This window comes from Salmo salar, chromosome 09, assembly GCF_965601325.2.
Source record: "Salmo salar chromosome 09, fSalSal1, whole genome shotgun sequence".
NCBI lineage: Eukaryota > Metazoa > Chordata > Actinopteri > Salmoniformes > Salmonidae > Salmo > Salmo salar.
In genome coordinates, this window is record NC_138299.1 from 132,910,621 (window position 1) to 132,936,537 (window position 25,917).

At 47.2% G+C, this 25,917-nt stretch overlaps 1 protein-coding gene across 6 annotated transcripts in view; it reads right to left on the minus strand.

Moving 5' to 3' along the window:
* LOC106612862 (BCAS3 microtubule associated cell migration factor) overlaps nt 1-25,917 on the minus strand; it is a 342,172-nt gene that overhangs the window by 133,757 nt on the left and 182,498 nt on the right. The window contains exon 24 of one of the 6 annotated variants that reach the window (XM_045724538.2): nt 21,824-23,352. The exons of the other annotated variants lie outside the window; for them this stretch is intronic. Coding sequence (XP_045580494.1) covers nt 23,342-23,352 — 11 coding nt within the window. The 3' untranslated portion in view covers nt 21,824-23,341. Of the gene's footprint in view, nt 1-21,823; nt 23,353-25,917 lie in introns of those variants that run through there. 6 annotated transcript variants of the gene reach the window in all.

The window sequence follows — 25,917 nt, forward strand, 5'->3', positions numbered from 1 at the left end:
AAAAGGAGAGAAAGTGCTGTTCCATATCGGTCTCAGTCCAGCAGAGACAAAGCCTCTCAATCTATCCTTGCCACGACACACGACAGCAGCTAACATGGAATCGTTGTGAACTTGTCATCAGGAACCCCCCATGTCTTCCCCCTCACACAACAAACATTTCACGCTGAGTATGAATCCACACACAGAGGAGTGGTTTTGTCATGTATGTTTGCGTTGTCTCATTGTTTATATATACTCCCATGCATTTTAACCCCGTCCCTCTTTACTATACTACCCCCATAGCATACAGGTCTTTTCTGTCTACCTGAGGCCATTCTCATGGCCCAGACACTAACACTCTGGGACTGAGGCTGGAGCTGGAGAGGTCACCCCAAACCACAGGAAGGAATCTGGGGATGGAGGGAGGGGTGGGGAAAGACGAGAGGAGGGGTGAAAGTGAGGGGGGTAGAAGGAGGAAAGATGAGGGGGTTAATTTCTGGCAGATGACAGATACCGGAATTCTTTCCTTGCGACCACTCTCCCCCTGAACACTGCATCTTTATCCTGCTTGTCTCTCCCCAGTCATCCCCCAGGCCTGGCCTGCTGATTAGAAGAGCTGGCAGAAAAAGACAAAAACAGGCCATTGAAAAGGATGCCTGCCCCGGGGTCCTAATCTCAAATCATATTTTGCAGCGGCGCACAGGAACAAAGGCAGCCCAGTTCAGCCGGGTCGTCTTTTTATCACTCACCCCCCACCCCGTCTGACGCTGTCCCACAACAGTGCCCCCCCCCCCCCCCCCCCCCAGGACCTACAACCACACGGAAGGCGAACGGGCCCTCCTCTCCTAACCACACTGAGACACATTTTAAAACACACTTTACACTGGGCTCTGACATGCACCATAATAGAAGCCTCTCTTTTAACACTTTAATGAAATTCCACAGCGGGGGGAGAAGGGAAGGAGGAGGGAGACCCCCACACCACTGGACCCCCCTCCCATGGAGCACTTTAGATGACGTTGAATTACACAGCAACACAATACAGTGTGTGTTTTCCCTCTGACCTCCCTACAGCCCACGGCCTGACCTGCCTCCCTGACATTAAGTAGTGTGGTGGGGACGGGGTATTTGTCTACTGTGGGGGCTGGATGAGGGGGCTGGAGAGGGCAGGGGTACAGAAAGGGCAGTCATCAAAACCCAATTGTCCCAGTAATGGTGGTAATTGTATTTTATTAAAATAATGACTGGGTGTCTGGCTGGAATTACTGACTGTAGGGGCTGGAAGTCCCTCCCTCCACATGACTGAGTGCCAGGAGATAGACACTATAGTCTAGAACAGGGTATATTCTGCCCCAGCGGTGAGTGAGAGAGAGAGAGAGAGCTGTAGAGACAGAGAGGAAAAGAGGAAACAGCAGTAGTGGTGTGTCTAACCTCCTGCTGGGTCCACTCTCCACCACCCTGCTCCAGCACCAGGGCCAGACCCGGGTCAGGTCATATCAACAGTGCTGTGTAAGAACCAGCTACCCCACTCTGGGATGTTTCCACCCAGGGTTGTGACCCACACCAACCCCCCTCCTCCCTGACACACTCAACAGCATGTGTAGCTTTTCTAGGAGCAAGAAGAGAAAAAGAACCCGAGAGAAAGAGATGAGAAGCTTTTACAGTGCTCTGGCAACGTAGTACAACATGTCTCCTTTTGAAAGCCGCTGCGCTGGGAGAGGTCTGTGAAGCTTGGTGGAATATCATCATAGCCAGTAGGGATGGAAGAAGGGAGATGGACGGCGGGGTGAAACAGAAGCAGCTAAGCCAGGGCTCAGACACTCATCTCCGTGTGCCGCTCATCTGCCTCTCTGTTCCCAGCACCTCCTTATCCTTCACACCTTCACAGGAAGTTCACACGGGCCCTGCAGCAACACCCGTCCTTCACCCCTATACTGCTCACCCTCTACACTCCCCCTCCTATCCCCTCTTCCTCCCCTCTCCCCTGGCTGTGCGCCGAACTGACACCCTCTCTCCTTCGCTCTTCTCCTCCCTGCCCTACTTCCTCCCCCCTCTCTTCCACCGAAGCATTTCTCAAAGAACCATGGCTGTTTTAGGGAAGGGTAACAGTGAGGGGGAATCACAAACAGACATTTCATTTTCTCTCTTCCTGGTCTCCCAGTCACAATGGACTCCTGTCAACGGGCTCTGCTGAGAGTGTGTGATGCAGTTTGTAAGTGTGTGTGTGAGTGTGCATAAATAATACTGTGAATCTGTATTGTAGAGGTGTGTGTCAGTGTAAACCGTTTAGGTATGAGCATGCATACATCATGTGTGTTGTAACGTTTGTGTGAACATGTGTACATACCTGTGTGTGCGTGTGTCCAGTTAGTATTTGTGTATTATTCTGCATTGAGTGTCTCCTCAGTGTGTATTATTCCACCGGACAACACTCAGAAGAGGCCAGGACACGCACGGGGGTGTTTATCGGTGTGTAGCCGCCAGCCGAGTGTAGAACATACCACACAAACACACACACACACAAAGCTAGCGTACTCAAGCCTCTCTCTCGCTCTCCCAATGTGGGATAGCCAAGAGTTCAAGGGCCTTCTTACAGCAGAGAGTCTCCTCTGAACCAAGGCCCTCCAAATATTTACTCAGCTCGGAGCCTTGGACTGTATCCCAAATACCACCCTATTCCCTATATAGTGCACTACTTTTGACCAGGGCCAATAGGGAAACCCATAGGGTTCTGGTCAAAAGTAGGGCACTACGTAGGGAATAGGGTGGTATTTGGGACTGGGCCTTGGTCTGAGAGCGCTGTTTGGATCTCTGTGTATCCGTTACAATGCTCTGGGGGTTTGTAATACACAAGCAGCATGACAAATGTTGTCTGAGGAGGTTGGAGGAAAAAAGACAAGTGTGGAAAGAACACAGAAATAATAGAACTGTTCCAAGATGTGGGCTTCGATCGTTTACTGCAGGGACGGGCAACTTTGATGGGGGTCGGGGCCACCAAAAATCTGAACTCATAACGAGGGGCCAAAGTGGCCCGCGGGTCTGCGTACCCACATCTATACCCACACATGCAGTCAGAGCCAGGACACCCACCTTGCCAGTTAATTTCCTGCAATTCTACACATTTTACCACAGGGCGTAGAGAAAATGTTGCCGTTTTAAAGGAAGTTTGCTGCAATTCAACACATTGTGCCATAGGATGGAGAGAAGATTTTTCAATTTTATAACAAATTGAATGCAATTTTACTCATTTTGCCATGTGGCGGAGTGAAAAATATGCTGCTTTTAATATATCTTAGTGAGAGTGACTAACACAATCTAATGGGGGCCCCTATCAAAATCAATGGTGTAAATAGTTCATTAACCTGTTGTTTTGTATAGATTCCATAGAAAACTGGACTCTTCCTTTGTTCAGATTTGTGATATGGTAAATTGCCTGTACTCCCAGTGGTTAACTACTAGTCTTGATTGTGATCAGTTACAATCAGCATGTCTTTACTTCCATAAAAAAAAAGACATTCTATTTACTTACAACAATATGTAAAGATAAGTATGGTGATGTACATTCATATTTCAATTACCTTAGTCTCTCTGACATGAGGTCCCAACTCACTACAGTAACTCTGAGAACCAACCCGATTCACCTCCACTCAACAATAAAGACATCCAGACATGGACTGGAGCTAAAAAACCACCACACCATGAACTGCTCTATACACAAACACACTCATACCCACGCACACATCAAAACGTCCAGAACAGCTTGTTTTCATGGCCAGACTCTAATTTGAAGTGCAGTGAGAGGGGATCTGGACTAGGGTGAGTCCTTGGTCACGGAGCAGTGTGCCGTGTTAGCCTGGGCCATGTGATGCTCTGTTGGAGGCTGTCGTTTTCTCTGCGCTGGTGGCTTTTGGGGGCTCAGGGATGGGGAGTTAGTTGGCAGAGATGATAAAGACAGGCTTGTTTAAGAGTGATGAGCTGTTCAAAGGAGAAAGAGAGAGGAGGGGGAAGAGAGAGGGGGGAGAGCGAGAGGGGGGGGAACCACATGCAAGGCATTAACAGTTCCCTTCTATCAATAATTAGAGACGAACAGGATGGCGGGACGGACAGATCAGATTTATGTGCTTATGTCCAGCTGTTGGACTTCCTATGGCGTCTGGGCATGGAGTGGGTGGTGGATGTGTTTATGAGCGAGAGAAAGAGATAGAGTGTTCGTGTGTGTGTGTGTGTGTGTGTGTGTGTGTGTGTGTGTGTGTGTGTGTGTGTGGAGGAGAGTGAAAGGCAGAACTGAGGTCATGTGCAGCACAACAACACTAAGTAATATATAGACATACAGTGCATTCGGAAAGTATTCAGACCCCTTGACTTATTCCACATTTTGTTACATTACAGCATTATTCTAAAATGAATATTTAAAAAAATATATATATATATAATTTCTACACACAATACCCCAGAATGCCGAAATATCACATTTACATAAGTATTCAGACCCTTTACTCAGTACTTTGTTGAAGCACCTTTGGCAGCAATTACAGCCTTAAGTCTTCTTGGGTATGACGCTGCAAGCTTGGCACACCTGTATTTGGGGAGTTTCTCCCATTCTTCTCTGCAGGTCCACTCAAGCTCTGTCAGGTTGGATGGGGAACGTTGCTGCACAGCTATTTTCAGGTCTCTCCAGAGATGTTCGATCGGGTTCTAGTACCGGCTCTGGCTGGGCCACTCAAAGACATTCAGAAACTTGCCCCAAAGCCACTCCTGCATTGTCTTGGCTGTGTGCTTAGGGTCATTGTCCTGTTGGAAGGTGAACCTTTGCCTCAGTCTGAGATCCTGAGTGCTCTGGAGCAGCTTTTCATCAAGCATCTCTCTGTACTTAGCTCCGTTCATCTTTGCCTCGATCCTGACTAGTCTCCCATTCCCTGCCACTGAAAAACATAACCATAGCATGCTGCTGCCACCACCATGCTTCACCATAGGGATGGTGCCAGGTTTCCTCCTGATGTGACGCTTGGCATTCAGTCCAAAGAGTTCAATCTTGGTTTCATCAGACCAGAGAATCTTGTTTCTCATGTTCTGAGTCTTTAGGTGCCTTTTGGCAAACGCCAAGCGGGCTGTCATGTGTCTTTTACTGAGGAGTGGCTTCCGTCTGGCCACTCTACCATAAAGGACTGATTGGTGGAGTGCTGCAGAGATGATTGTCCTTCTGGAAGGTTCTTCCATCTCCACAGAGGAACTCTGGAGCTCTGTCAGAGTAATCATCAGGTTCTTGGTCACCTCCCTGACCAAGGCCCTTCTGCCCTTATTGCTCAGTTTGGCCGGGCAGCCAGCTCTAGGAAGAGTCTTGGTGGTTCCAAACTTCATCCATTTAAGAATGATGGAGGCCACTGTGTTCTTGGGGACCTTCAATGCTGCATAAATGTTTTGGTACCCTTCCCCATATCTGTGCCTCGACACAATCCTGTTTCGAAGCTCTACGGACAATTAATTCAACCTCATGGCTTGGTTTCTGCTCTGACATGCACTAACTGTGGAACCTTATATAGACAGGTGTGTGCCTTTCCAAATCATGTCCAATCAATTGAATTTACCACAGGTGGAGTCCAATCAAGTTGTAGAAACATCTCAAGGATGATCAAAAGGAAACAGTCTCATAGCAAAGGGTCTGAATACTTATGTAAATAAGGTATCTGTTTTTTATCTTTTATTCATTTGCAAAAAAAATTCTAAAAAACTTTTAGTAGTATGTGTAGATTGATGGAGGATTTTTGAATATTTTTTAATCCATTTTAGAATTTGGCCGTAATGTAACAAAATGTGGAAAATGTCAAGGGGTCTGAATGCTTTCCGAAGGCACTATAGATATAAACTCAGCAAAAAAAGAAACGTCCTCTCACTGTCAACTGCGTTTATTTTCAGTAAACTTAACATGTGTAAATATTTGTATGAACATAAGATTCAACAACTGAGACATAAACTGAACAAGTTCCACAGACATGTGACTAACAGAAATGGAATAATGTGTCCCTGAACAAAGGGGAGGTCAAAATCAAAAGTAACAGTCAGTATCTGGTGTGGCAACCAGCTGCATTAAGTACTGCAGTGCATCTCCTCCTCATGGACTACACCAGATTTGCCAGTTCTAGCTGGGAGATGTTATCCCACTCTTCCACCAAGGAACCTGCAAGTTCCCGTACATTTCTGGGGGGAATGGCCCTAGCCCTCACCCTCCGATCCAACAGGTCCCAGATGTGCTCAATGGGATTGAGATCTGGGCTCGTCGCTGACCATGGCAGAACACTGACATCCCTGTCTTGCAGGAAATCACGCAGAGAACGAGCAGTATGGCTGGTGGCATTGTCATGCTGGAGGGTCATGTCAGGATGAGCCTGTCAGTAGAAAGGCCTCTTTAGTGTCCTAAGTTTTCATAACTGTGACCTTAATTGCGTACCGTCTGTAAGCTGTTAGTGTCTTAACGACCGTTCCACACGTGCATGTTCATTCATTTCTGATGGTTCATTGAACAAACATGGGAAACAGTGTTTAAACCCTTTATAATGAAGATCTGTGAAGTTATTTGGATTTTTACGAATTATCTTTGAAAGACAGGGTCCTGAAAAGGGACGTTTCTTTTTTTGCTGAGTTTATTAGAACGATGCTTTCCTCAGATGTACAGCAGCAGTTAAGGATGAGCTGTGTGTGGGTGGATGGAATGTGTATTCTAGTGTTGGAGATCCTTGATGGAGGTGAATGAGGCGTGTTGCACAAGATGAATCTGGCATGACCACGCACCATGTACAACACCAGGGACACCCAGGCTCTAGGACAAGAGGACAGTAAAAGAGGAGAGAGAGAGGATACGTGTTTTCCTGGCAGGCAGACAGTACGTCTTCCTCCAGAGAGACTCCACAGCGTCCTCCAAGAGAAAACATTGAGAGAGCGAAGAGCATCACAGCTATCTTAATTTGTATAATTGACTCTATCTGCAGTTTACATTCTCACAGGCATTCTGACCGCTGTATTATGGGATGTGGGTCTCTCTCTCTTTAGATTACAGTGAAATAAATCCTCCAGCACTATTGTCCTGCACAAATAAACCCCACCAAGTGTTGATGCAAAAATACAAAGTTGGAAGTGGAGAGAGGCACTCGCTTCCTGTGAATGTTTCAGGAAAATCCTCAAACACGGCCCAGTCTGTCTCTAGGGGAGAGGGCACACTAGGCAGCAGTGCATGTGTGTGTGGAGGGGACAATGTGTGCATTTTTGAATGGTCAGGCAGATGTGTGTTTATAGCTGTTTGTGTGGTCATGTAAGTGTGCGTGCCTGATTCTCTCTGTGTGTGTGTGTGGTCAGTAGTTCTTCTCCCTCTATAGAGACAGGGCTGTTATGTAGCTAAGTGGCCAGCTGTTGATAGGTGTCTGTTTACACTGAGTCACAGAGAGAACACTGACTGAGACACAACCTTCTCTAGAGACTCAAGCTAACACGCTCAGAAAGCTCTCATTCACTTCTACTCTAAACCCAGCACTAACAATAGTATTACAGTGTTATGGCAATCTATACCTTTACTGAATTTTCACACTTTATTACAGCCCAGAATGCAGATGAGTCATGTAGTCGTCAGCCTCCTGACCTGGTCCAGGATGCCACTACAGAGACCTGACCTGGTCCAGGATGCCACTACAGAGACCTGACCTGGTCCAGGATGCCACTACAGAGACCTGACCTGGTCCAGGATGCCACTACAGATACCTGACCTGGTCCAGGATGCCACTACAGAGACCTGACCTGGTCCAGGATGCCACTACAGAGACCTGACCTGGTCCAGGATGCCACTACAGAGACCTGACCTGGTCCAGGATGCCACTACAGAGACCTGACCTGGTCCAGGATGCCACTACAGATACCTGACCTGGTCCAGGATGCCACTACAGAGACCTGCCCTGGTCCAGGATGCCACTACAGAGACCTGACCTGGTCCAGAATGCCACTACAGAGACCTGACCTGGTCCAGGATGCCACTACAGAGACCTGACCTGGTCCAGGATGCCACTACAGAGACCTGCCCTGGTCCAGGATGCCACTACAGAGACCTGCCCTGGTCCAGGATGCCACTACAGAGACCTGACCTGGTCCAGAATGCCACTACAGAGACCTGACCTGGTCCAGGATGCCACTACAGAGACCTGACCTGGTCCAGGATGCCACTACAGAGACCTGACCTGGTCCAGAATGCCACTACAGAGACCTGACCTGGTCCAGAATGCCACTACAGAGACCTGACCTGGTCCAGGATGCCACTACAGAGACCTGACCTGGTCCAGGATGCCACTACAGAGACCTGCCCTGGTCCAGAATGCCACTACAGAGACCTGACCTGGTCCAGGATGCCACTACAGAGACCTGACCTGGTCCAGGATGCCACTACAGAGACCTGCCCTGGTCCAGGATGCCACTACAGAGACCTGACCTGGTCCAGGATGCCACTACAGAGACCTGACCTGGTCCAGGATGCCACTACAGAGACCTGACCTGGTCCAGGATGCCACTACAGAGACCTGACCTGGTCCAGAATGCCACTACAGAGACCTGACCTGGTCCAGAATGCCACTACAGAGACCTGACCTGGTCCAGGATGCCACTACAGATACCTGACCTGGTCCAGGATGCCACTACAGAGACCTGACCTGGTCCAGGATGCCACTACAGAGACCTGACCTGGTCCAGAATGCCACTACAGAGACCTGACCTGGTCCAGGATGCCACTACAGATACCTGACCTGGTCCAGGATGCCACTACAGAGACCTGACCTGGTCCAGGATGCCACTACAGAGACCTGACCTGGTCCAGGATGCCACTACAGAGACCTGACCTGGTCCAGGATGCCACTACAGAGACCTGCCCTGGTCCAGGATGCCACTACAGAGACCTGCCCTGGTCCAGGATGCCACTACAGAGACCTGCCCTGGTCCAGGATGCCACTACAGAGACCTGACCTGGTCCAGGATGCCACTACAGAGACCTGACCTGGTCCAGGATGCCACTACAGAGACCTGACCTGGTCCAGGATGCCACTACAGAGACCTGACCTGGTCCAGGATGCCACTACAGAGACCTGACCTGGTCCAGAATGCCACTACAGAGACCTGACCTGGTCCAGGATGCCACTACAGAGACCTGACCTGGTCCAGGATGCCACTACAGAGACCTGACCTGGTCCAGGATGCCACTACAGATACCTGACCTGGTCCAGGATGCCACTACAGAGACCTGACCTGGTCCAGGATGCCACTACAGATACCTGACCTGGTCCAGGATGCCACTACAGAGACCTGACCTGGTCCAGGATGCCACTACAGAGACCTGACCTGGTCCAGAATGCCACTACAGAGACCTGACCTGGTCCAGGATGCCACTACAGATACCTGACCTGGTCCAGGATGCCACTACAGAGACCTGACCTGGTCCAGGATGCCACTACAGAGACCTGACCTGGTCCAGGATGCCACTACAGAGACCTGACCTGGTCCAGGATGCCACTACAGAGACCTGACCTGGTCCAGGATGCCACTACAGATACCTGACCTGGTCCAGGATGCCACTACAGAGACCTGACCTGGTCCAGGATGCCACTACAGAGACCTGACCTGGTCCAGGATGCCACTACAGAGACCTGACCTGGTCCAGGATGCCACTACAGAGACCTGACCTGGTCCAGGATGCCACTACAGAGACCTGACCTGGTCCAGGATGCCACTACAGAGACCTGACCTGGTCCAGGATGCCACTACAGAGACCTGACCTGGTCCAGGATGCCACTACAGAGACCTGACCTGGTCCAGGATGCCACTACAGAGACCTGACCTGGTCCAGGATGCCACTACAGAGACCTGACCTGGTCCAGGATGCCACTACAGAGACCTGACCTGGTCCAGGATGCCACTACAGAGACCTGCCCTGGTCCAGGATGCCACTACAGAGACCTGACCTGGTCCAGGATGCCACTACAGAGACCTGACCTGGTCCAGGATGCCACTACAGAGACCTGACCTGGTCCAGGATGCCACTACAGAGACCTGACCTGGTCCAGGATGCCACTACAGAGACCTGACCTGGTCCAGGATGCCACTACAGAGACCTGACCTGGTCCAGAATGCCACTACAGAGACCTGACCTGGTCCAGGATGCCACTACAGAGACCTGACCTGGTCCAGGATGCCACTACAGAGACCTGACCTGGTCCAGGATGCCACTACAGAGACCTGACCTGGTCCAGGATGCCACTACAGAGACCTGACCTGGTCCAGGATGCCACTACAGAGACCTGACCTGGTCCAGGATGCCACTACAGAGACCTGACCTGGTCCAGGATGCCACTACAGAGACCTGACCTGGTCCAGGATGCCACTACAGAGACCTGACCTGGTCCAGGATGCCACTACAGAGACCTGACCTGGTCCAGGATGCCACTACAGAGACCTGACCTGGTCCAGGATGCCACTACAGAGACCTGACCTGGTCCAGGATGCCACTACAGAGACCTGCCCTGGTCCAGGATGCCACTACAGAGACCTGACCTGGTCCAGGATGCCAGAGCCCTGTATCTCTTCACTAACTCTCTAATGATGAATATGTGTTTCCCCTACGGGAGGGAGAGGGAGGGAGAGAGGAGGAGGAGGGAGAGGAAGAGGCTCTGGGCGGGCCGGTGGGCAGTAGTAGGCTAGGCAGGGGACTGACACAGCCCAGGGAAGGGAATAGCAGCTAGGGGTTAGGGTAGAGCAGGAGTTCTTAAACATTTTCAGCCTGGGACCCAAATGAGAAATGTTGTGTTTTCCTGGGACCCAAGCTCACAAAAACATGCAACTATATGTAAATACCGGGACATTTCATTGCCCTTATGCCCATTAATAAATGCAACATAGACTAATAACAATTAAATGAAATACCCATGTAAATAGCTATTCATGTTCCTTTCCCCCCATTAAAAACACTCTTACATATGTGTCTAGTTTGGAACTGTTGCTGTTAAAATACAAGCAACCATTTTTATTCTGAACTGGAATAAACTGATTGATCACATCACATAGATGTAGACCAGAAACACACACACACAGTCCTAATGGTAGGTGTGTGACTGGTTGAAGTTTTCAACAAGCAGGTCTATTCTGGGCTCAGTTGTTGACAGTTGAGAACCCTGACTCACACAGGTATGTGGTGCCAAACTGGATCAGAACATCTACTGCTTTCTCAGTCAGTTTCTCAGCCTCAAAAAACATCTTGGGTCAATCAGTGTATTCCAGTTCAGAATAAAAATGGTTGCTTGTATTTTAACAGCAACAGTTTTTGTTCCATCTTCATCTGTACTGTTACTTAGGGTTGTAATATCAGTAGTTAGGAAGATGGCTAGCTAACATTAGCCAAAGCAAGCTATTGGCTGTACAAGGGGATTGTTTGAAGAGAAACTCACATCGACGACTATGAGATTTAGTACTCCCTTATTTCTGTTATAAAATGACAACAATGCCTTGCTAGCTGACTTACTTTCCACTGTGGAAGCACTGTTTCCTGGAGCATTCTGCCCTGTTCTGAAAGAACTCTCTGGGTTTACAGTCATGCTGTGGATGTTTGGTAAAGACCTGTCGGTCCATTTTTTCCGTTCTGAGAGACTCATTACTATGCACTTCCCTGCACAAAACACATTGTGGGCGCTCCTCGTTATTTCTCAAAGTTTGTATTAAACCCAGAGAGGGAACTCGTCGCTGTATTTGCGTTTCATGACAATTGAACTCAGTCAGAACTTGTGGCTAGTATGAGTCCATTCGCTGACAGCGGTGAGTGATGGCGCGTGGGAATTACAAGCCAGTGGCTGACAGCGCATCATCTGCTGCTGAACAACAGCACTGCAGTGTGTGGGTCGCGTAGTTACTGTATCTTCAAGAAAACTGCCTTAAAAATATCTGGTAAACCTTGAAGCACACGGCCATCTTCCACCCAATCGCGCCGCTGCCAAAATGAGCAGAGACACCGCTGCCAAAATGAGCAGAGACACCGCTGCTAAGCAGAGAGCGCACTGAACACAGAGTGCAGTTGCACTTCGAGCAAAATCAATTCCAGTAATTAATGAAATAATTATAAATGTACTCTGACACGTCGCGACCCACCATTAACAGGTCTGCAACTCACTTTGGGTTGCTTTAAGAAAGGCTGGGGTAGAGGGTTATGGCTCTAACTCAATACGGCTGGGGCTAATGAACAGGGGGAGGCTGCTTTCTTTCATTAGAGGTGAGAGCGCGCTTTGTCCCAAATGGCACTCTATTCCCTATATAGTGCACTATTGTTGAGTTGAGCCCTATGGCCCTGGTCAAAAATAATATAATAATATTCATGCAATTTACAAAAGTAGTGCACTATATAGGGAATAGCGTGCCATTTGGGACATTTTGTTTTATACACATGTACACTCCATGTCCCGGACCCTGGGATCTAATGTTACAGGGCTGAGAGGCGAGCAGAGACTAGGCTGTGGTTTAACAAGCCTGGTTAGGACTAATCTGAAGTGATGGCCAAATTGCGAACCAAATTGCGAACCAGATTTCTTAAAAACTCCAGGATCTGAATAGCTGTGTTCATTCTTGTTGTAATGTCTGAAATGATTGCAGCGCGTCCATTGTGATGTGTAGAAAAACATGTAGAAGCAAAAGCAAATAATTGAATTTATTAATATTCTTTATTATGAAATTTGCTAAAAATACTACAGTCATCTGTATAGTGCAGTAGAGGTCAAGGGTCCGCAACAGCGCGCACGCACACACACACACACACACACACACACACACACACACACACACACACACACACACACACACACACTCTCTCTCTCTCCTGGGTGAATGTTTTGTCGGCAGCTTGGCATGGCGCTAGTCGCCCCTCTCTCTGACCTCTCATCAACAGCACATTCTCCCCTCCTGTCAGTCTCACCCTTCAACCCTTCTTACCTACATCTTAATTACACTAAAATTAGGCCCTACAAATGGCATCCGCTGGCTGCCCCCATTGTGTGTGTGTGTGTGTAAGGGGGTGGGTCCGTGTTTTCAATTTCCTCCCCTAATGGGCCAGTACAGTCTGGGAGGGGTGGGCAGCAGGAGTGTTTCGGGAGAACAGCAGAGCCCCGGGACACTGACCTCACCAGACCCTAGAGGTCATGACTTTTGACCCTGGGAGCAGTGAGTAGCCGGCCCAGAGGGCTGGAGGTGGAGGGCCGCTGTGCTACGGTTGGATTACCTCACTGTGTCTACTGCTGCTGTCACAAGACACACACAGACTGCTGCCGGCCGAGGTGATGTCAGAGAGAGAGAGCTCACACAAATAGTAAGACTGAGTGAAGATACAGAGAGAGGGAGACAGAGAGAGAGTGAGAGAGCGAGAGAGAGCGAGATACAGAGAGAGATACAGAGAGAGAGAGAGAGAGAGTGAGAGAGAGACGGAAAGAGAGACAGTGTGGGGAATGAAGCTGTCAATTCTCAGTGACTTCTCACAATAACACCATTGATAAACCAAGACATGCCACCACAATGTGAGCTTATCAAGAAAGTGGTCATCCTTTGTTGAAATTAAGACCAGTTCTCATGTTTCATAACATGACGTGAACTCTACGGCGTCTACCATCTAATTATATCATAATTTCAAATAGGAATGTTTTCATATACCTTTAAAAACTTCAGTGAAGTAAAATGTGATGTCAATATCTGAAAGTGTACACATCCTCTTTGGCGTCCAAACCTATAATCTAGCTCACAATTACATTTTTCAACAATATAATGTGGGTAAAATATCATTCTCCCATAGACCACATACCAATTCATTTTCCTTTGAAATGGCCATACATATGATTTTTACATTAGGATGGCTGAGGAGTATTCTAGGGTTTTCATATTCCAATATGTTGGAAAATTGTGGTGCTCCCTATGCCAGAGCTTGTATAGGAAGTGAAGGGGGTTTGGCTCAGGGCTCAATGCACTTTCTACCTCTTCCACACTGTTTGTTATTGCAATAGGGATCCGTGGTAGGAAGGAACCCTTTAACATACAAAGTGTTTAACACACACACCACAACTTCATACTAGTATTAAACATTAAAGGAGTCTCTCTCCAGAATGATCAAATGGCAACTCTGGAAATGGGTTGCCAGATTGGGAACCTGCCCCTCTCCATGTCAGGATCCCTGTTCTGTATATGATTGAGTTTCTCTCTTGGCACTGGCTCACATCAGATCTGCATTAAGGTTGCCAGTATGTTACCAGCGCTGTGCGAAACGGCTCTGTTTTTTTCCACTTGAAGACCAACCCTGGACAGCCTCTGTGAACTCCTTAAAAATGCTTTTTCACCATAGAATCGAATAATCTAACGTTCTGTAGTAACACAATACTCACACCAGGCTTGTGTGTGTGTGCGCGTGTGTGTGTTTGATCAGCGCGAGGGGAAAGAGGGTCATCAATTCTTATTTAAAGTCTGTTACATGTGACCAATTCATACAAATTAGAACAAACTGACCTGCGTTTGCAATTCACTCTCAGTACAACGGATGTGGGGCTCTCTAAATTTCCCTGTGGCTCAATTTAAAAGAATGGAACATTTACAGAGAAGAAAATAAGAGTAAAAGCGACCTATTAGGTTAGAACATTCTCAGCTTCTTCAGAGGACATATATATACGACAAGGATAGAACAGGCTTAAAATTCCAGAGAATATCTGAGGGAAAATAAATATTTTTGAAAATAAATATAAAAGAGGGGGGGAGGAGTGTATTCGTAAATATCAATAAACAAGCCTTCCGTCTCGGAAGCTTCCTGCTTTATTTGATTAAGCGGGGTGAAAAACAGAGCAGTCATGCTCCTTGCTTTTCTTCCTCTTCCCTTCCTCTGCAATCTTGGGCTCCTTAATGGGAATCGGAAGTTTAAGTGGAGCAGCCTGGCTAGCCCTGGCCTAACCTCCCCATCTGGATGGGGACTTGCCAGCCTTGGGGCTACTTCCAACCCTTCCCAGCTGTTGGGTTTGGGCCCTTTTTGTTTTGGTGGGCTTGAGAAAGCATATTTTAATAAATGATTACCATATCCTCCACCAGCTGCTGTCCCTGCTCTCTCCCACTCCCATCCCTGAATGGGGCATGGTTCTCATTTAGGGCCCCGGCCAGTGGCTCGCTGAGGGTCTTGACCCCGCCACTGTTAGCGTGCTAGTACAACAGCTCTGACAGTTAGCACGCTAGTACAACAGCTCTGACAGTTAGCACGCTAGTACAACAGCTCTGACAGTTAGCACGCTAGTACAACAGTTCTGACAGATAGCACGCTAGCACAACAGCTCTGACAGTTAGCACGCTAGTACAACAGCTCTGACAGTTAGCACGCTAGTACAACAGCTCTGACAGTTAGCGCGCTAGTACAACAGCTCTGACAGTTAGCATGCTAGTACAACAGCTCTGACAGTTAGCACGCTAGTACAACAGCGCTATGTGTCAAAGATGTGGAGCAATTAACACACTAACAAGCACAACAGGTCTGAGTAAATGACTGGGGCCAAGCTTCCTGCCATCCAGGACCTCTAAACCAGGCTGTGTCAGAGGAAGGCACTAAAATTGTCAAAGACTCCAGCCACCCAAGTCACAGACTGCTCTCTCTGCTACTGCATGTCAAGCGGTACCAATGAACCAACAGGACCCTGAACAGCTTCTACCACCAAGCCATAAGACTACTAAATAGTTAACCAAACAGATACCCAAACTATCTGCATCGACCCTCTATGCACTAACCCTTTTGACTCATCACATATGCTGCTGCTACTTTTTATTATCTAACTGGTTGCCTAGTCACTTTATCCTCACCTATATGTACATGCAGTGCATTCAGAAAGTATTCACAACCCTTGAGCTTTGCATACCTGGATTGTACAATATTTAAATTCTTCAAGCTCTGTTAAGTTGGTTGTTGATCATCGATAGACACCCATTTTCAAGTCTTGCCATAGATTTTCAAGCAGATTTAAGTCAAAACTGCAACTAATCCACTCAGGAACAATAAATGCAGTCTTGGTAAGCAACTTCAGTATATATTTGGCCTTGTGTTTTAGGTTATTGTCCTGCTAAAAGGTGAATTTGTCTCCCAGTGTCTGTTGTAAAGCAGACCTAAGCAGGTTTTCCTCTAGGATTTTGGCTGTGTTTAGCTCTATTACGTTTACTTTTATCCTAAATAAGTCCCTAGTCCTTGCAGATGACAAGCATACCCATAACATGATGCAGCCACAACCATATTTGAAAAAATGTAGAGTGGTACTCAGTGATGTGTTGTGTTTGCCCCAAACATAACACTTTTGAATTCAGGACAGAAAGTCAAATCAAATCAAAGGTTATTGGTCACATACACATGGTTAGCAGATGTTAATGCGAGTGTAGCGAAATGCTTGTGCTTCTAGTTCCGACCGTGCAGTAATATCTAACAAGTAATCTAACAATTTCACAACAACTACCTTATACACACACAAGTGTAAAGGAATGAATAAGAATATGTTCATATAAATATATGGATGAGCGATGGCCGTGCAGCATAGGCAAGATGCAGTAGATGGTATAGAGTACAGTATATACATATGAGATGAGTAATGTAGGATATGTAAACATTATTAAAGTGGTGTTATTTAAAGTGACTAGTGATACCATTATTAAGTCCATTTATTAAAGTGGCCAGAGATTTGAGTCTGTATGTTGGCAGCAGCCGCTCTATGTCAGTGATGGCTGTAACAGTCTGATGGCCTTGAGATAGAAGCTGTTTTTCAGTCTCTCGGTCCCAGCTTTGATGCACCTGTACTGACCTCGCCTTCTGGATGATAGCGGGGTCAACAGGCAGTGGCTCGGGTGGTTGCTGTCCTTGATGATCATTTTGGCCTTCCTGTGATATCGGGTGGTGTAGGTGTCCTGGAGGGCAGGTAGTTTGCCCCCGGTGATGCGTTGCGCAGACCTCACTACCCTCTGGAGAGCCTTAAGGTTGAGGGCGGAGCAGCTGCCGTACCAGGCCGAGATACAGCCCGACAGGATGCTCTCGATTGTGCATCTGTAAAAGTTGAGTGTTTTTGATGACAAGCCAAATTTCTTCAGTCTCCTGGGGTTGAAGAGGCGCTGCTGTGCCTTCTTCACCACGCTGTCTGTGTGGGTGGACCATTTCAGTTTGTCCGTGATGTGTACGCTGAGGAACTTTCCACCTTCTCCACTACTGACCCGTCGATGTGGATGGGGTGAGCTCCCTCTGCCGTTTCCTTAAGTCCACAATCATCTCCTTTGTTTTGTTGTTGAGTGTGAGGTTATTTTCCTGACCCCACACTCCGAGGGCCCTCACCTCCTCCCTGTAGGCCGTCTCGTCGTTGTTGGTAATCAAGCCTACCACTGTAGTGTCATCTGCAAACTTGATTGAGTTGGAGGCGTGCATGGCCACGCAGTCGTGGGTGAACAGGGAGTACAGAAGAGGGCTGAGAACGCACCCTTGTGGGGCCCCCGTGTTGAAGATCAGCGGGGTGGAGATGTTGTTTCGTACCCTCACCACCTGGGGGCGGCCCGTCAGAAAGTCCAGGACCCAGTTGCACAGGGCGGGGTCGAGACCCAGGGTCTCAAGCTTCATGATGAGTTTGGAGGGTACTATGGTATTGAACGCTGAGCTGTAGTCAATGAACAGCATTCTTACATAGGTATTCCTCTTGTCCAGATGGGATAGGGCAGTGTGCAGTGTGATTGCGATAGCGTCATCTGTGGACCTATTGGGGCGGTAAGAAAATTGGAGTGGGTCTAGGGTGTCAGGTAGGATGGAGGTGATATGATCCTTGACTAGTCTCTCAAAACACTTCATGATGACGGAAGAAAGTGCTACGGGGCGATAGTCATTTAGTTCAGTTACCTTAGCTTTCTAGGAACAGAAACAATGGTGGCCCTCTTGAAGCATGTGGGAACAGCAGACTGGGATAGAGATTGATTGAATATGTCTGTAAACACACTAGCCAGCTAGTCTGTGCATACTCTGAGGACGCGGCTAGGGATGCCATCTGGGCCAGCAGCCTTGCGAGGGTTAACGCGTTTAAATGTTTTACTCACGTTGGCCGCGGTGAAGAAGAGCCCGCAGGTTTTGGTAGCGGGCCGTGTCATTGGCACTGTATTGTCCTCAAAGCGAGCAAAGAAGTTGTTTAATTTGTCTGGGAGCAAGACATCGGTGTCCGCGACGGGGCTGGTTTTCTTTTTGTAATCCGTGATTGACTGTAGACCCTGCCACATACGTCTCGTATCTGAGCCGTTGAATTACGACTCTACTTTATCTCTATACTGACGCTTAGCTTGTTTGATTGCCTTGCGGAGGGAATAGCTACACTGTTTGTATTCGGCCATGTTTCCGGTCGCCTTGCCATGATTAAAAGCAGTGGCTCGCACTTTCAGTTCATTTCATTTTGAGCAGTATTACTTTACTTCCTTGTTGCAAACATGATGCACGCTTTGGAATATTTTTGTTCTGTACAAGCTTCCTTCTTTTCACTCTGTCATTTAGGTTAGAATTGTGGCGTAACTACAATGTTCTATCACAGCCATTAAACTCGAACTGTTTTAAAATCACCATTGGCCTCATGGTGAAATAACTGAGCGGATGCCTTCCTCTCCGGCAACCGAATTAGGAAGGAAGCCTGCATCTTTGTAGTGACTGGGTGTATCAATACGCCATCCAAAGCTAAATTGATAACTTCACCATGCTCAAAGGGGTATTCAATGTCTGCTACCAATAGGTGTCCTTCATTGCGAGGAATTGGAAAACCTCCCACAGATTTGTGGTTGAATCTGTGCTTGAAAATCACTTCTCAACTGAGGGACCTTACAGGTAATTGTGTGGGGTACATAGTCATTCAAAAATCATGTTAATCACTATTATTGCACACAGAGTAAGTCCATGCAATTTATTATGTGACTTATTAAGCAACTTTTTACTAGTGTACTTATTTAGGCTTGCCATAAAAGGGGTTGAATACTTAGACTCAAGACATTTCAGCTTTTCATTTTTTATTAATTGGTAAAAAACAATTATACAAAATTCCACTTGACATTATGGGGTATTATGTGTAGATCAGTTACCCAACATCTCAATTTAAACCATCAAAAATTCAAGGGGTGTGAATAGTTTCTGAAGGCACAGTATCTACCTCAATTACCTCCTACCCCTGCACATCGACTCGGTACTGGTACTCCCTGTATATATCCAAATTAACCTTACTCATTGTGTATTTATTCCTTGTGTTATAATTTTTTTCTATATTTTTCACTCTGCATTGTTGGGAAGTAAGCATTTCACTGTTAGTCTATACATGTTTTATTTAGTTTTATTTCAGTGTTAGCATGCTAGCACAACAGCCTAACAGCTCTGTGCTAACTGCTTGGAGCTGTTCTCGCACACTAGCACAACTGAACAAGTCTGTGTTAGAGGCTGTAAGCATTTTAGCTCAACAACCCAACAGCTCTATGTAGTAATGGATTGGAGCAGTTAGCACGTTAGCCCAAAAGGTCTGTGTTTAATCCTTGCGAGATGAGACACTAGCTAGCTCATCAGCTTTAAGAGCCGTTAGCACGCTAGCTAGCCAAACATAACAAAGAGAGACAGGAAGATAGGAGAAGAGTAAGAGAGACACCTTGGCTGACTTCTTAGTAAAACTTTTAAACCCCCAGAAACCCTCCTGAAATCCCCCTGCATGTGAAAAGGGACTGGCCAGGCACCGGGGTGTTGATGAAAAATGGATCAGGCCTTGTTAGCGCGGAGGTGGGTGGTGGTGCCAGCGCACGGCGTGCAGGGAGGGATGGAGGGGGCAGCATGTGTGTGCTGCTGCATTATGTATGAGGGACTGTCTGTTGGATTATTCACAAGGCCAGAGACTCCTCAGGTGAGGGCGACGCCGCACCACAGCCAAACAGGCCTGTTCTTTCTTAGTGTGTGTGTGTATGTGTGTGTGTGTGTGTGTGCGCGCGCAGACTTTTTCACAGCTGGCTGGTGGACCCTTAAACACCCATACACACACCTTCTTTACCATCATATTGTAGTAGGCACATGCAAGATGTATATGCACAGAGAAGAATACCAAGCATAACTACATACACAAGCTCACACACCCCGCATGGTGCTTTGTGCTGTCGACACTTTCCCTCTCCCAACCTCCCGTTGCACCCCTGTGTCCGACAGAGAGACACAGCTCGTTTCCCTGCTCTGCCTGGTAATTACACAGTAATACTTCATTATGGCAGGCTGTAATTTGGGACCAGACACTTCAAAGCAGCAACAACCTCTTCACGGGTGGCCACGGTTACTGTAAGTCCACCCAACGGTCGTTCTGTTTGGACTGGTATTGTTTTTGGCTTACCGGAACCTTCCAAAATACACACGGAACGGCAATCACAGCGTATTTCTGCGTTATAATTGTGGTGCTGATTACAAAGTATAGGATAAATGGCTGAAATTGGGGCCGGCTGGAGAGCCAAAGAGAACATACAGTAGAACTAACAGTGAACATGAGAGAGACTTCTAGTCAAACACTGGAGGAGATGAAACTTCTCCTTGGTAGTCAGTTGATGACCTGGGGTGTGTTCAGGAGGACTAAACGTTCAGAGGTGTTGCAAAAAACACTTTGAAGATCAATGAGTTGCATTCGAGGATTAATGTTGGGGATGTTATGGTATTGACAGATACCCCCAGGGCAGTGGAGTGCGAGGGGGGCAGTGTGTATAATGTGTGTGTTGCATGTCTACAGTATGGAGTGAGAGATGGGGCGATGTAGGGTAGACAGAGAGACAGACAGAGAGGACGACCTATGGACTCACTGGGCACAACAGAATCACATGCTGCTTATTTGGGTTGGAGGTTGGAGACATTCAGTATCCAGGTCAGGAGACAGGGTTCACACTCAGACTTAGCCGTGTTCACTCAGGGCTTACTCAGGCTGAGCCGTTTGGTTTTTACCCCAAACTTAAACAGCTTTATTCATTTGTTAGAGTCAGTAGTTTATTAGGAGAATGCAGTAAAGTGTTTGGAGAGACATATGCTGTGTCTGTCTGTATCATACACAACAGAGGAGTACATGAAGGCCCGATCTGTGAGGGAAGTCAGAAAAGGTGTAGCCTACACACTGATGGAATACAATGTCTACTGCATAGGCTGGCTGTATAGTGTTAAGAGTGTACAACAGGGTGTGCAGTACCAACCGTAGGGCAAGACCTGTGAGTCCAGAGATAATTATAGAGTTGAAACAAAGCCCTGCCACCTCCCCTTCATCCCTTAGTATAAATAATTCAACACACACATCACACTCTAGCACAAACACTAACACACACTCTGCTCCTGGCTCTCCTTGTTGTGTTCATTATACACACAGTCACACACACACGGTCACACACACACAGTCACACACACACGGTCACACACACACGGTCACACACACAGAGCCAAGGGGCTACACCATGCAAGGATGTCTTTCTCTCGCCCACAACACAAACACACTGCACACACACACACACACACACACACAGTTATGGTATCACGCTCAGATGAGCTGGTGTTTCTCTAACCACATCAAAACTGAAAGGAGCAATCGCGCGTGAATGTACAGTACCAGTCAGTTTTAGAACACCTAGTCATTCAAGGGTTTTTCTTCATTTTTACTATTTTCTACATTGTGTAATGAGTAGGTGTTCTAAAACTGACTGGTACTGTACGTGTGTGTGTGTGTGTGTGTGTGTGAAAGTATACAGGTATTCATCTGTGCGTGTGGGCCACAAATGTGAGACAGACTTCACCTTAGGCTTTGACTTTAATGTCTCTACAGGCAGTCAACATTAGAGCAACACTGACCATATATATTATTATATTATACAGTTCATCAATGTCTGTATAGTTTTATAACGTCATCATGTAATGTAAACAATGCGACAATGTTACTGTACAGCAATATAACGTTAATGTGCATACAGCACAGGACAACACGGAAACAGACATGTTACAAATATCACAAATATGGAAACATATCCTAAATAGATTAGAATGTTTACAGCGACAGCCAAAATAAAAGCCCTCCTGGTAGGGGTATGAGCGGGATTAACACATTAACCACAGGACAGGAGTGACTGAGGTATACACCTGGCTATCCACCGAGTGTATAGAACATTGTGAACACCTGCTCTTTCCATAACATACTGTAGACTGAAAGCTATGATCCCTTATTAATCACTTGTTAAACCCACTTCAATCAGTGTAGATGAAGGGGATTTTTATGCCTTGCGGCATGGATTGTGTATGTGTGCCATTCAGAGGGTGAATGGGCAAGACAAAAGTTTTAAGTGCCTTTGAACAGGGTATGGTAGTAGGTGCCAGGCGCACCGGTTTGAATGTGTCAAGAACCGTAACGCTGCTTCCCACAGTTTCCCGTGTGGATCAAGAACAGTCCACCACCCAAAGGACATCCATCTAACTTGACAACTGTGGGAAGCATTGGAGTCAACATGGACCAGCATCCCTGAGGAACACCTGACACCGTGCACAGTCCATGCACCGACAAAATATTCTGAAGGTGTTCCTAATGTTTTGTACACTCAGTGTAGTGTAGTGTACGGGAGGGGGGTATATTTTGACAGATGGAGGAGAGAGCTACTCTTACACATAGGTCATCTTCACATAGCCCTGTAGTTCATGTGCACTACTAACTGCCTTTTGTCAAAAAGAAAAGAAAAACACGTTGTGCTCATAAGCCATACTATACAATATGAGCCTTGTTCCCAGCCCCTAAGGGCGAATGCTGTTCAGTGTTCGCTGTCCCTACCCATATGTAGCAATACAACACATCCAGCACACAACGAGAGAGGCAGCTGGGGCCACTTTCACTCAGTTTACAGCTGCAGGCTGGTAGTACCCTAACACTGCTCTGACCTGGTGGCCATTTTGGGGTCAATCTCTGAGCTGACATGGAGTCGACACTCTCTATAGGCTCCTGAAAACAACTTGGGACTGCTGCGATCGGAGTGCTTTTTTACAGTGGGGTTCGCAGAGTCTCTTCTAGTGGTCCTACCCTCATGGTAGACAGACAGACAGACAGACAGACGTCCTCTGTTCTCTACGGAACCACCCAGCGCTGGCCTGCGGGGTCCTCTCCTCCATCTCTCCTCTCGCCTTTCCTCTTCACTCCCTCACAATGATGGCAAATCAATAAAGGAAGTGGAGGGAGGAGATGGTGGAATGTAAATGCATGCTTTGGAACATAAAAGCAGAGCAAAATACAAAGAAATTACAAATAAATATAAATATGGGCAGAACGGGCCTCCTTCAGCATATACCTGCAGAAAACAAAACACAAACAAAAAAACAGTGTCGTTTTAAATGTATTTTCCTTCTGGGTTTTTTTAACCCAGCATGCAAATCCATTCCATCATTATGCTGAGCTACTGTTTTCGGAGGGGGCGGTGTGATCGAGAGTGATGGGTACATGCAGCCTATCAGAAGCCTACTAGATAGTCTGGACACGCCTCTTGTGTATCCTAGGCCGGGCACACCTTTTACTGTTTCCCAGCCCAGTGAAAAAGGAAAGTGGTTTTTTTCAGTTCTTCTAAACTACCCATTCAGCTGGCAATGGTGCCTTCTGAATAAGAGAGAAAAGGCACAGAGACAGCAGAGCAACCTGTACCAGCTCAGCTCAGCTCCAGCTCAAAACCAGGAATAATAGAAAATGTACCAGAGTCAAACTACACACACAAAGGAAGCACAAATATACTATTTTTCCTTGGCTCTGACTGGCATCAGGGTAACAGTTATATGTGTGTGTGTGTGTGTGTGTGTGTGTGTGTGTGTGTGTGTGTGTGTGTGTGTGTGTACAGGCCTGTATGGATAATGAGTGCAGTGTGCAGCAGAGCTCAGATTTGCCCATCTTAACTCAATTAAAATGAAATAAGGGAGTAGCAGCTGACCCCCACGTGAACTACTGCTCTGCTCCCATCTCTCCCCTCCTCAGATGAGTCTGTCTCTCTGTTTGTCTCTGTCTGTCTGCTCACTAACCATGCAACCCAACCTACCACCCACAAGCACTGCCTGAATGTGAAAAAGAGATGAGGTGTGTATGGCTGATCTTTAAACATACACATTAATGGTCACATATACCAAACACAGACACACAAATCAACAGTCAGGTTTGGGATCAGTTCCATTTCAATTCCAGTCAATTCAGGACATATACTGAAATTCCAATTATTTTTCAACTAGGAATAATAGAAATTACTTTCTGAATTGACTGGAATTGACCACAATCCTGCTGAGTCTCCTTCACATCAGCTACGCAAAGAGTAGTGTTTCACTGAGCAGTTATATTAGCTTAAAGTTCATCGTTACTTCTCTTTCTCACACTACCAGCTGACAGTCACACAGCAGCCCAGTGTCTGTGTGTGTGTGTGTCTCTGTGTGTGTGTGTGTCTGCCTGGGGTGAGAGAGCCATTATCACGCCACTGAGGAAGAGAGGAAGAAAAGGGGGGGTACACAGGAAGAGGGGCGGCTGCAATGTGCACTGACCATTAACAGAGGAAGAGGACGTGTGTGTGTGAGAAAGGCCAGGTTAAAAATATCCAGCGTTTAACATGCACCGGCATGTCACAGGAAAAGGGAGAGTTGAGCTTGGATGACCGCAGGAAACTAAACAAAAAGTGAGTGAGTGAGAGAGAGAGAGCGCGCATGTTTGGGGGAAGAGTGTGTGGGATGCTTTTCGGTAGCGATGCTAAACACATTTCTGGCCCCCGAAACATTGGACTAGGCTAGGATAAATGCCCAAAAAATGTGTCTGAAAGTGACGGAGAAATGTCAAAGTATAGCACAGTATAGTAAGTTCAGTATAATATGTGCCTCCATAGAGACTGCAGCGTTTCTACTGACATGGAGACCTGACACCTGCACTGGTCAGTCTGCTCTGTTCTACACAGAGAAACAGGGAGAAACCAGGCAGCTGACCTTCAACAAAACAACCACGACCCCCCTTGCCCAGGACCATCACACCACTTGTGTTCAAGGAGGTGACAAGCAACATCACCCACCCCCACATCCCCCTCCCACTCCATAATAAATATGCTAAATGTATCTACAGTCCAGCGAGCCAAGGGTTAAGCCTTGAGGATACAGGCAGCGTGGGTGTCTTCCCTTTGTCTCTCTCTCTAAAAACAAAGGGATGATGGCTCCTCAACCATCTGTTCAGAATGCAACAGCTGTTTGCAGCAGAGCATTTTCGGCTAATTTGCCGAAACAGATATTTAAAAAGCGGGGGCATTTATTTACATAACGGGCACAAGGCTGGGCACACAGACAACAACAACACATACCCCCTGGCCACCCATTCCTCATTCACCGTGCTCCAGATGAAAATGAAAAGGGACGTTTTTTCCCTCCACCTCCTGCTCTCTAATAGAATCATGAGCGGAGCGGATAAACACTACGGACCACAAGTGAGAGTGATGCGATAGAGAGCACATCCTAATGGAAGTGACTGACTATATTAGCACAGTACAGTGGTGCGGTGGACATTACATTACCAACGCTCACTAGGCTCATGTTTATGGAGGATAGAGGGAGGGAGGCAACCAGCCCAGCAGATCTGTAAGAACCATTAGTGTCAATATGCTAGCCCAGCACCCGGCGGCCATTACTGCTCCAGGTCTGGAGAATAGTAGAATACCATTAACAGATAACACACTAAGAGCCTTGAATAACATTCAGTGACTCTTAAATGATCATTCAGTGTTTATCTGCGTCTCAAATGGCACCCAGTTCCCTACACAGTGCACTACTTTTGACCAGGGCCCTAAGGAAGTAGGGTGCCATTTGGGATTTGGGATGCAAGTAGTGTACGAGCGTCAGTGTTAAGGTCA